Genomic DNA, 12,804 nt, shown 5'->3' on the forward strand with positions numbered 1-12,804 from the left:
TGTAAAAGTGCCTCTCTGAAGGGCTGGAGAGGTCTCGTATCAGAGGTTGAGAGCATGTGTTACACTTGTAAAGGACCTGGGTTGGATTCCCAGTACCCACATGGTGACTCACAGCATCTGTAACTCCAGTTCCAGGGAATCCAACAGGCATACACATGGTACACATACATGCATGCAGATAAAACATTCATACACATAAAAGTATAAGTAAATCTTAATTTCTTTAAAAAGTGCCTTTCTGAAAACATTGATTTTTAAGTATAGTCTGTTACTCTTTTCTTTGTAGCATTTAAATTTATGACAACTTAAGTAGTTGAGTGTTTTATAATATATCGTACTATGTTTCTTTTGCAAAATGAAACATCACTAAGTATGAGGAATCAGTATTTTAATGCTTTAAATTCTCTCTGTCTCTGTCTCTTTTGGGGTGAGGGGTTTGAGACAGGGTTTCTCTCTGTGTAGCCCTGGCTGTCCCGGAACTCACTCTGTAGACCAGGCTGGCCTCGAACTCAGAAATCTGCTTACCTCTGCCTCCCAAGCTTGGATTAAAGGAGTGCGCCACCACTGCCCGACTAAGTTGTTTGAACTTTGTCAATTTTACCAGGTTTATGGCGACAAATGACTTGATGACAGAGCTGCAGAAAGACTCCATCAAGCTGGATGATGACAGCGAGAGGAAAGTGGTGAAGATGATTCTGAAGCTGCTGGAAGATAAGAATGGGGAAGTACAGAACTTAGCTGTCAAGTGGTAAGCGGGCTCTGCATGCCCATCTTGAAAAGCTCGTGTTCAAGTCTGATGCTCTTTTCTGAAGGTTTCTGTTGGAATGTTTAGGTTACTGTAAACGTTGAGTGACTGCATGAGATGAATGCAGGATGTTTCATTACAGACTCAGCTCATTAGTGTGGACTTCCATGAGATTATTCAACTGTTAGGAAGTATATGTAGAGAAATCCAGAAACAGTGCTTTTCGTGTGACCATTGCCTATTTTGTTTTGTTTTGATTTGATTTTGGTCTGCATCTGAAATTCCCACTCTAGTTGAGGTGAAATTCAAAACCAGAGATTCAGTGAAAAACAAAACTTAAATCTTAGAAAATGACAGCAATAAAGACTGTGTGTGCATGCCTGAAATCACAGGAGGCAGAGGCAGGAGGATCACACATTCAAGACCGCCAAAGGGTTCATTACGAAGCTCCTTTCTCGGGGGGTGGGGGGTGGGGTGGGGTCAAATAAGAGGCAGACAGCGGTTAAAACCAGAGTGAACTTGGTGTGATGCTGTGATCATAAGGACTTGCTTGAAATTGCAGAAATTCCAGTTGTTTTTTAGTATGCTTCTACTGAGCGCTTCTTACTAGTTCAGTTCTTGGCAGTTGCATTTATTCCTAAGAGTGTAGAATTTGAGTTCTCAGTAAACTCTTTTTGAGCCGATTTAAGCCCTGCATGTAATCCCAGGTACTCAGGAGGCTGAAGCAAGAGGGTCTCCAGATTCAAGGCCTACCTGGCGACTTAGTAAGACCTTGGCTCAGAACGAGGAAGTGGAATAAGACCTGGAAGAACAGCTCGTGGGTGAGGGTTTGCTTAACATGTGTGATATCCTAGCTTCTTCCTCAGGGCCACAAACAATAAAGAATTATTGAGTCCGTTAATTTGTGGGCGCTAAATCTTAGAAACTAATGTAGAAAGGAAGGTAGTTTCATTTGTGAAATTCACTGTCATTGTACACATACATCACTCAGTATCTATCCATTTAAAGCTTTGTTCCATTGCTGCCTTATTGGATTTGTATAAAGCTTTCACATGAGTTTTTGCCTAGTCATTTCGATTTCTGTCTATAAGAAGAGCCTGTAAAAGGTGAGATATCATTGGTTGACATAGAAATTTTAGACTTGCAGTGCACATTTACTTAACCCTGAGACCTTTACAAGTTTAAAATAAAACAGGTCTGTAACAAGTGCTGTATCCCTGGCGATTTGGCTCAGCAGGTCCAGGCGCTTGCCGCCAAGCTTGAAGGTTTGAATGCAGTCTCCAATTCCCACAGTTTGTCCCCCATTTTCTCTCATGCACTCTCGCACATAGTGGAAGGATATTTAAAGTGGGATAAAATATACGGATATTTGTACAGGAATCTTTTCATCTTTTTTGTTCGTTTTGTTTTGTTTTTCGAGATAGGGTTTCTTTGTGTAGCCCTGGCTGTTCTGGAACTGTTCTCTGTAGACCAGGCTGTCCTCAAACCTGGAGATCTGCCTGCCTCTGGTGGGATTAAAGGTGTGTGCCACCAAGTCCGTGAATCTTTAGCTCTTTTAATGATCTCTTTTATGTTTTTGCATTAATAATTAAAGAGATTGGGGAGCTTGATGGTAGAGTTCTTACTTAGCATGTGTGAGTTACTAGTTGATCCCTAGCACTATTAAAAGATGGGGAAGAAACTTTTATATTATATTTCTAAAGGACTTAGGATACAAGCTTTTCTGTTACAGTGGTAAATCACTAGCCAAAGGCAACTTAGGAAGGATTTTATTTCATCTTATAAGTTGTAGTCCATCATGGAGCAGAGCCAAGACAGGAACTCAAGGCAGGAGTTTGAAGTAGAAACTAGACAAAAGCTAATTAACCAGCTTTCTCTCAGGGTCACATCCAGCTCCGTTTCCTAGTCAGCCCAGGCCAGTCTGCTTAGGGATGATACTGCCCATCACCTGACAGTCAAGAAAATGCCCCATAGACTACCACTGGCCAATCTGATGAACCTTCCATCAGTTGAGGTTACTTCTTTATTCTGTCAAGTTCAAAAGATAGCCATCATTGGCAAGGACTAAATAGTAAGAATCTTTCTGTGTGGTTAGAAGATGTCCAAGTGGAGTGTCCTTCTTTTGATAAAGGTAAAGCTGTGGAGTATTTCCACTGCAAGAAGACAATGGAAAAAGAAGACTCAGAATGGAGTCTTAATAACAGAGGGTAGTAAAACCCCCTTGTCCTTAGGAAACGGGGTGGAAAAGGAGAAGTGACACAAGACAGACGGGTCATAAAGGAGTCCATGGGTTCTGCCAGTAGCACACGAATTGTTCTCTAAACGTATGTGTACATAGGTAAATGGTTTCTTGGCTATGCCTATTATTAGACCGAACATTAACCTCTCACACCCGTGCACCTCCTGCAGCTGGTTTTTGTGGTCGTTTTAGTATTTGTGATTTCTCACAACTGTGTAGTACTCTGTTTGTCAAAAAAGCGAAAGAGTTTTCTTTTAATGCTGGTATTTTTTTTTTAAATTTATTTTACTTAACAAATAAATGTAATAATAAACGAAAACATCTTGGATAAGCCAAGAAACAGAGCCCCAGGAAAAGGCACGAGAATCTGAGACCCACTCGTTTGCACATTCAGGAGTCCCATAAAAGTACTAAACTGAGCCAGGCGGTGGTGTTGCACGCCTTTAATCCCAGCACTTGGGAGGCAGAGGCAGGTGGATCTCTGAGTTCGAGGCCAGCCTGGTCTACAAAGCAAGATCCAGGACAGGTACCAAAACTACACAGAGAAACCCTGTCTTGAAAAACAAAACAAACAAACAAAAAAATTAAAAAAAAATTTTTTTTAAAGTACTCAACTGAAAGCTATAATATATGTGCAGAAGACCTAGTGCAGACCCGTGCAGGCCCTGTGACTGCCGCTTCAGTCTCTCTGAGTTCATGAGCTTTACCCAGGTCATTTGGAGAGCCTTGTTCTAGGAGCTGTTTCACATTATGTGTTCTGGTCAGAGTGTGGCTGTTTACTGGGTTACAGACTTTTCCAGCTTTTAGAATTGGATTCATCTTTATTATCAAGTTGTAGGATTTTTAAAGTATGTTTTTATATCAATCCATTGACATTTATTTTGTAATTATCTTCTAATTTGATGACTTGTGATTAATTTTGATTTTTAAGTTTGATTTAACTTACAAAGTGTTTATTTTGTAGTTATTTTTTCATGTCCTAAGAAATGTTTGATTTAGTTTACAAAGATTTTCTCCTAGGTGTGGTTTTCATTTTTATTTTTAGTTCTGTGAACTGTGTGGAACTAATTGTATGGAGGAAAATGTAAGATCGGGGCTGTTCACTTCTTCTCATATGGATGGGTAGCTGTTGCAGCACTCTGTGTTGAAAAGATCTTCCTTTCCCCCAGTGGACTGACTTCAGAATTTACCTGCCATCTTTGAAAAAGAAAAAAGCAATCAGTATGAAAGTGTGTGTTTCAGACTTTTGTGCTCTATCGACCCATCTGTCTGTCCTTAACAACAGTATTATGCTGTTATATTGTCATTGTTCTGGGCTTTTCCACTCTGGTCCTGCTAAGAGTTTAGACCAGATCAGTCTAAATCAAGTGGAGGAGCTATTAGTCTGCGTAGCAGCGTTCCTGCCTATTTTCATTGTCTGCCAGTACCTCATCTGCTTTCCCAGATGTCAGTGATAGATGTCTACAGATGTTGTCAAATACTTGATGTATAGTAAGTCTGAAGTAATGTGGCTTACGTTGTCTAGCTTGGTTTTTTTTTTTTTTTTTCCTATCTTGGGACTATATTGTTTCTTTAAAAGCCCTTATTTTAATCACTGTCTATTTCTATATTTAAAATGTCAACATGTTCATCTGCAGATATAATTATGGCAAAGCTGGAGGAATGTTTGAGAAGAACCCACGTACTACTAGTGTTCTGTCTTTCAACTGTGAACCACGGCTTCTCATATCTGTTCGTTACATTAATTTTTGTTAAATCCTTGGAGCTTAGTACATAACAGTCACTTCAGTGTGAATCTCTCTTTAAGTCCTGGTTATTATTTTTTGGGTATTGGAGATAGATCTTCTCTGGTGTTTGGTTTGAATAATCTATTGACTGAGAGGGATCTTAAGATTTCTATGGTACTGTGCCATTTCTTCTTAGTAATATCAATCTTCTTTTCATGCATTTAAAAGTCTATGCTGTTAAAGGTGAAATGACTGATGTTTAAACAATAAGGAAGCCTGTACTCAAACTGGCCACTTGGTTGTGATAAGTGCATGATTATTGCAGTAAGGAGAGAGATTGGATTCACCGGTGACTAAAAAGGCCAAGAAAGCAGAAGGGGGACATTAGGAGATGGGAAATAACACAGGAGGAGACATGAGTGAGGGGATTCTTAACTTACTGATTGGCTCTGCATACTTGCCCAGCAAAGATGGAAGCAAAGTCAAGGCCTTTGTTGAAAAGAGGGCTCTGGGGCGCCATCTTTATCAGTGATTGGGCATACACAGTTTTAATTGCTCTAACTAATGCTTGATTGCTTCATAGTAGAGGAGTCTATTCATGTTTTGTAAATGCTGATACAGTTGGATTTGGAGAAGTTGCTTTGCTTGTCATCTGTTTGATTCCCACCTACCCCACTCCTTTAGGTTGCTTATGCAGTGGTTCTTGGAGTGGTCCGGGGACCTCCTGAGGTGGTCCATTACCTGAGGTTCAGACTGTCACTGAATGCTGTTGAGGACTTGTTTCCTCCTTGTTTTTATCAGTACACAAGTGATTATCTGGAGACCACGTAACATGTGTTTCCACAACATATTGAACACAAAACTGTCTATGGAAATTATGGAAATTGTTTTTTTAAACCTCAAACATTAAAGAAAAATTTAAAAAATACAAAATAGTACTCTTTACTATTTTTGAGGAGATAATTTATTGTATATGTTTGTGGTGTGTGTGTGTGTGTGTGTGTGTGTGTGTGTGTGTGTGTGTGTGTGTACTTATGGAAAGCACTCGACTAGCTGAGCCGTCTCTTCGGCCTCCTTTTCACTCATTTCTTCCAGTATACATTAAGTCTATTGTAGTTTCCGGTCTTAACCTCTCCATTGGAAATGGTGGTCTTTTTTTTTCTTTTCTTTTTTCTTTCTTCTTGTATATATTGTAACATCCTACTCCCACTAAGTCTCATGACTTTGGTGACCCTTGTATTGATTAGGGTTGCTTACCTAAGTGAGAGCTATTGAAATAGTCTTCTTTCCTAACTATTTCTTCAAACCTACTACCAAAAAAAAATCTCACTTATAAGTCTGCCAATAAAACTGAATGTGAAAGTTTTAGAAAACTGTTAAATTGTTAGTGCCTTTTTATATTTCATAGTTACATGAGTTTCTTACCTCATAAACTTGATAGTAAATCCTCTATTTTAGGGCCCATGCCTTCTTCATCAGGAATCTTGACTAAAAGTGGTTTCCTGATGAATATTCATATACTGAACATGTCTGTTGTGTGCTCCAGTGTTTGGGCAGGACACACAGGAAGGACTTTATCCTCATGGAAGGGCTCACCCAGCAGGAGTAACACACCAGTACCAAACAGAAGATGTGCAGTGTGCTTTGGGAGCACATAGTAGGACTAGTGGTTTTCCATGTGCTTTTAAAATTCAGACAGGAAATTAGAGGAAACCAGAATAATAACAAGAAAGGCCCTAAGTTGGCAGTGTAACATTGTATGGAGCTTTTCTTGTAGGTGCATCTTATTGGGAGCAGCACCTGACTACTAAAGCCTTGTTTGCTTGTTTTTGTGTGCTTGGAGGATTAGCGTGCAGGATGGAAACCATCTTCAGTTTCTTGTTACTCTGTTGGAAATCAGTGGGGAAAATTGGAGGCCAACTACAAGGAACCTATCAGTTAGCTCCCCTGCATCCTTAACTATATATCATGATATAGGCATCGTGGTTAAAATTGACAGCTACGAGGCCAGGTTTCTATTTCTACTTAGTTTTTCTGTTTATTTTTGTGTTTATCTAGATGTTAAAAGAACTTCCTTCTTCTTTCTGTTGCAGTCTTGGCCCTTTAGTGAGTAAAGTAAAAGAGTACCAAGTAGAGACGATCGTCGACACCCTCTGCACAAACATGCTTTCCGACAAGGAGCAGCTTCGGGATATTTCCAGTATTGGCCTTAAAACGGTAATTGGAGAGCTTCCTCCGGCTTCCAGTGGTAAGCAAGAACGCTTTGTCTTCTTTTCTTTCTATGGAGAGACGCCCTCCCTCTGCGGTCCAAGGCAGAGAGGGGTGATTTGAAGCCGTATTTCTCGCAAACACAAGTGTAACTTTGGAGTAATGAGATTTAAATATGCCGAGTCAGTTCTGCAGGATAGTTAGGTTGAAGCAGGGTGTTAAGAGTGCTACATGTTCTGCAGGCGAGAGCGAGCGAGCGAGCGCTGCTGTGTGTGCAGCTCTGCAGTGTGGGAGACGAGAACCAGAGAGTGAGCCACTTCTCATTAGTTTGCAGTACCAGGTTTGATTGAGTTTTGCATCAAAGCTTAGGAGTTAAGGCATAGCTATGAAATAGTTCTTACTAGTAGCTTTTCGTGTTTGAGCCCTTTTCGGTTACTTGATAATTTAATAATTAATTAATTTGGTAATTAGCTATATGCAGTTGGCTTTGACTGCAGTACTGGGGTTTAAATTAGAAGTCTGAAAGTTGTTGTTTCTTCTGCAAATGGGAATTATATGCCTACTTTGTGGGAAGATTTTAGACTGGTAATCTAGTGTACATTTTGTGACTACTAGTAATTCACTCTACTTGTCCCAGTCAGTGCTCTCTGAGTCGCTTCAGTGAGTCTAAACATCGCGCAGTTGACATTTACAGAGATGAAGTTAGCACCCAAAGTTTTGATCCTGGCTGTGCCAAGATTAAACCCTTTTGGGCGGCTCTGAATGTGGTTCAGTGGTAAAGCATGCCTACCATGTACGGGGCCCTGGGTTCCATCCCTCGCACCCCAAGAAGGAAAGCAATTCTTTCCATCTTAAATGGGTGCTCGTCTGCCAGAGCATACCATTATTGATTGCTTCACTCTTCTTCAGCGGCCAATAGTCTGTCAGTTCCCAAGGATGCGCCATAAAATTGTCTTACCTGTCCTCATGGCTTTCTCTCGTGTTGCATTTAGCTGGTTTTAACAAGATTTCTTTTTACCCATTGAGATTCTAACTTTCACAGTGAGTTACCTGGTCCCTTTTCCGGGCATTTATCAGTAACAAATCACCTACTTTAAAGAGAGGGTGGTGGTGTGTGTGTATATGTGAGTTGGATTTCACTCATTGGTGGCTTTCATAAGGTTTTTTTGTTTTGTTTTGTTGTAACATTTTCTTCCTTAGCAAAGATCTCTTAAGTGTCTTGAACAAGTTTAGTCTGTTGGATATTTGGTAAGCAGTGCAGCTATCAGATAGAACGTGTCATACCTGAACTTTTTCTTTCCTCCCCTTACAGGCTCCGCACTAGCTGCTAATGTGTGTAAGAAGATTACTGGACGCCTGACCAGCGCAATAGCAAAGCAGGAAGATGTCTCTGTCCAGCTCGAGGCCTTGGATATTATGGCAGATATGCTGAGCAGGTAAATATGCCCACTGTTTGTTTGTATTACGTGTGTGAGAAATAGAGTGAAACTTGGCCTGGATTTCTGTGGTGGGGGTAAAGGAAATGTAAGCTATTCTGATGTGTCACAGATAGTTTGTGATTCTGAAAAATCTCAAGTTTGTGATTGAACATTTTTTAGCAGCTTATGTTTTATTATTGTGTTCATGTTCAGTAATCTGCTTGAGTGAGGAGATGTTTTAGTGGATGTTGGATCATCTGGGCCATGGTGTCATCGGAGATCTTTCAGGGGGTCTTGGCTGGTCAAACCTGATGTATCTTAATCTTGAGCAAATCCATAGCCTCTGGCTTTCTGTGGGAACAAAAGCAGAGTCTCCTTTCCAAAGTAACGTATCTTTACATCCAAATTTTGAAGTCAAGGTATCTTTAAAATATACATTTTGGCATAACTCAACAGCTTTTACAGTCAAATGTTTTTCTGCAGTTAAAAATCCCAAAGACAACACAATCCAGATTCTCTGTGTAATATCCATTTTTATGTGGCTTATTTTTTATACTACCTTTACTGTCTTTTTAAAGACTTTATTTTTAAAAACTTTCTTTATATAACTGTATATATTCCTTTTTCTCTCTCTTTCAAGCCTACCTACATTTTTACACACATTGTAAACTATTACATCTGAATCTGTCTTATTGTAAATCTATTGCTTTAAACTGCAGCATTTGTAAGACTGAAACGGCAATCTGAATCTGTCTTATCGTGAATCCATTGCCTTAAACTGCAGCAGCTGTGGCTGCTGGCTCCGCCCACCTCAGCTTCCCAACATGGTGGTACGGTACAGTACTACGTTTACCGCCAGCTCTGGGAGCTATGATGGGTCTATGCTTTTATCCAAGCAGCGTGTAGTCCAGAAACCTCTTTTTTTGTTTTGTACCTGCAAAGGCTAAATCCACCATGCAGCTTAATGTGCCACTTGCAGAGGCCTCATTCCCGCCAGTAGCTCCAACTGGCAGCTGCCGCTCATTTGAGAGAGACAATTAGGAAGCTGGTTTTAGCTCCGTTTTAGAATCTTTTTTCTCAGTTTTTAGGTGGAAACTCTTGCCTCACGTTGGACGCCATTTGTAGCTAGAGTTTTCCTGCCTGGCCCACAGTCAGGGCAAATCTCTATCACCCGCCAGTCCCACAGCCTCTCAGACCCGACCAAGCAAACACAGAGACTTATGTTGCTTACAAACTGTATGGCCGTGGCAGGCTTCTTGCTAACTGTTCTTACAGCTTTTTTGAAAAAAAAAAAAAGGGGGGGGGGGAGTGCTGTGGGATGTATGGCAAATGTGTTGCTAATTAATCAATAAAGCAAATGTGTTGCTAATTAATCAATAAAACACTGATTGGCCGTTGGCTAGGCAGGAAGTATAGGTGGGGCAAGGAGGAGAATAAAGCTGGGAAGTGGAAGGCTGAGTCAGAGAGACACTGCCAGCCGCCAAGATGAGAAACAGCATGTGAAGATGCCGGTAAGCCACGAGCCACGTGGCAAGGCATAGATTAATGGAAATGGATTAATTTAAGCTGTAAGAACAGTTAGCAAGAAGCCTGCCACGGCCATACAGTTTGTAAGCAACATAAGTCTCTGTGTTTGCTTGGTCGGGTCTGTGAGGCTGTGGGACTGGCGGGTGATAGAGATTTGCCCTGACTGTGGGCCAGGCAGGAAAACTCTAGCTACAAGTGGAAGTCACTAATCTGCAGTTAAACAATAATGACCTCTCAGAACCGTGTTTCCACTGCATGTTTGTGGGCGGGAGTTGGATCTCACTTGTTGGTGGCTTTCCTGCTTGCTGTGGTAGGCAGGCTTTGGAAGAAATAAGCCACTCCTAAGAAAGTAAACCTTAAAGGGCATTTCTGTCTCAGTGTGCCCTGTTTCTAATAATTATTAGTTCTTCATTATTTGTGACTACTATTTGTAATGACTTTGGTTTAGTATAAAAACAGTTGAGGGTTTTGATACAGAAAATTGTGTGTATATTAACTATATGTAATGAGGGTATTATTACCCTGTCACACAGAGCATTTATGCTTTTACTCTAGGAGATAAGAAGGGAAATAAATGGCTGAAAGGCCATAGGGAGTCGAGACTAAACGGGACTGTGTTGAATGAAGCTTTTTATGGAAATCATTATTGAGTTTGAAGACTAGGCGGCACTTGGGTGATTAAATGTGCTAAGGTGTAGAATGCACACATGTCAGAATGTTGAAGCCGAGTTGTTATAATCTGATTTTCCACGATAGGGATTAAATACAAAGGCAGTAGGAGGTCCTGGATTGGGGTCCTGCTGTGGTGGGTAGAAATCTCCGCTTAATTGATGAGCAGTGATAACCCGTTGTCCCGTGTGATGTGCTCACTGGCACTGTTGGCACATGATGGTATGAATACTGAGGCTAACTGTGCCTGTTGAAGGATTGGGAAACACAATTTTGGGAGCAAATGAACCAATAAAACTGAGCGTGAGATGGACAGAGAAAAGAAGAGGGAGAAGGATGAAGAGACATCTGGGTTTTTGATGTTGCGAGTACTCAAAAAAGCAAGACTAAGTAGATAAATACTTTGAAGTCTTGGAAGGAGGAAAGTGACAAGGTCATTGTGCTTTTTTTTGGTTGATGCTATGACAGCCTAGTAGGTGCTACTGGCCTCACTTCCAGGAGTTGGTCTCCGTAGATGGTTAGCTTAGGGTTTTCACTTGCATTGGTAGGTGCAGTGAAAGGTCAGCTTTTCTTTATTCTGACTTCCACTTTGTCTCAACCTAATTTGTACCCTAAATATGTACATTGAGTTTAGAGTCTAGACATTAATGGTGCTCTGGCATGTTGAATTCATTTGTTTTCTTTCTGTTTTTCTTTCTTTCCTTCCTTTTTTTTTAAGGCAAGGAGGACTTCTTGTAAATTTCCATCCTTCAATTCTGACCTGTCTACTCCCCCAGCTGACGAGTCCTCGACTTGCAGTGAGGAAAAGAACCATTATTGCTCTTGGCCATCTAGTTATGAGCTGTGGGAATATAGTTTTTGTAGACCTTATTGAACACCTGTTGTCAGAGTTGTCCAAAAATGACTCCATGTCAACAACAAGGACCTACATCCAATGTATTGCTGCTATTAGTAGACAAGCTGGCCATAGAATAGGTAAGACATTTTTAAAATGTTTCAAAGTTGTCTCTTTTCTTCAATTGTCTGTATGTTGTTTGTGCATGATGTATGTGTGACTCAACGTGCATGTGAGGTCAGAGAGCAAATCTGGAATCAGTTCTCCTTCCACCTGGACACGGGTTTGGGGAATTAACCCTGGATCAAGGCTTGTGCAGCAGGTGCCTTTACCCTCTGAGCCCTCTCACTGGCTGTCCCCCAGAAATGGGTTTTAAATGTTAAGTGTGTGGTTTTAAGAAGCAATATGCTTTTCTTAGGTGAATACCTTGAGAAGATAATTCCTTTGGTGGTAAAATTTTGTAATGTAGATGATGATGAATTAAGAGAATACTGCATTCAAGCTTTTGAATCATTTGTGAGAAGGTGAGTTTTTAAGCTCTCTGTATTTTTTTTTAAATCTTTGTATTTAGAAAAGTTTTTCCTTAAGATTGGAATAATTAAGATTAGGTAAATGAAGAGAAATAACAGGATTTCAGATGTATTTTATCTAATTTTTCATTAAGTAGTGATTGATTGCTAATAGAATATTTGTAACAAATGCCATCTTACTATGAAAGTGTGTATCACTGTAGAACTTAGAATGCTCAGACAAGGGGAATGCCATGTAATATAGTCTGTCTGCAGAGTCACAGTGGATTTTCCAAAGAGAAGCACAGAAGATAGCATGTTTTTAACCTTTGTGTGTTAGATTTGATGTACCTGTTTTGCCAATACAGGTACAACAATTTGGAAACATGGACTCTGATTTTCTTTATAAATCTTAATAAAAATTGTGTGAAGGCAGTATTAGCTGAACATTTGCCTTTGGCTAATAGAGTCTGGATGGGGTCTTGATCCTAACTGCTTTTGTTCTGGACTTTGCCCTTTTACCTCATGATTTAGGGAGCACCTTTATAGTTAATGCCAATTTAAAATACTTTATCATTACTGGTATAATGTGCATGGGTGTTTGGGCTACATGCATACCTATACCATGTATGTGCCTGATACACATGGAAGCCACAAGAAAGTATCAGGTCCCCAGGAACTACAGGCAGGTGTGAGCCTCCAGCCTCCATGCCACATTTTGAAAATTGGGAATGTTTTTATTAAGAACCACAAATTGCCCCTTTAATTTTGACTCTATGGGCATATGTGTATTTTTATTGATAATTAGCATCAGTGAGAGAAAACCATGCTAAATGAATGTTCACTAACCATTTTACAAGTGCTAATGACTTAGAGATCTCAGTACTACTGCTCCCACTTGAACCATGTAGTTACTTGTGTGGGGAC

General features: G+C 40.3%; 1 protein-coding gene across 2 annotated transcripts in view; it reads left to right on the forward strand.

The window, feature by feature from the left end:
- Positions 1 to 12,804, forward strand: part of Cand1 (cullin associated and neddylation dissociated 1) — a 40,273-nt gene that overhangs the window by 11,687 nt on the left and 15,782 nt on the right. For both annotated transcript variants that reach the window (XM_059245737.1, XM_059245738.1), the window contains exons 2-6: positions 605 to 748; positions 6,805 to 6,959; positions 8,232 to 8,355; positions 11,252 to 11,508; positions 11,787 to 11,892. In XM_059245737.1, the coding sequence (XP_059101720.1) occupies positions 605 to 748; positions 6,805 to 6,959; positions 8,232 to 8,355; positions 11,252 to 11,508; positions 11,787 to 11,892 (786 nt within the window). The remainder of the gene's footprint in view (positions 1 to 604; positions 749 to 6,804; positions 6,960 to 8,231; positions 8,356 to 11,251; positions 11,509 to 11,786; positions 11,893 to 12,804) is intronic.

The sequence above is a fragment of the Peromyscus eremicus genome, chromosome 18 (genome assembly GCF_949786415.1).
Source record: "Peromyscus eremicus chromosome 18, PerEre_H2_v1, whole genome shotgun sequence".
Taxonomy (NCBI): domain Eukaryota; kingdom Metazoa; phylum Chordata; class Mammalia; order Rodentia; family Cricetidae; genus Peromyscus; species Peromyscus eremicus.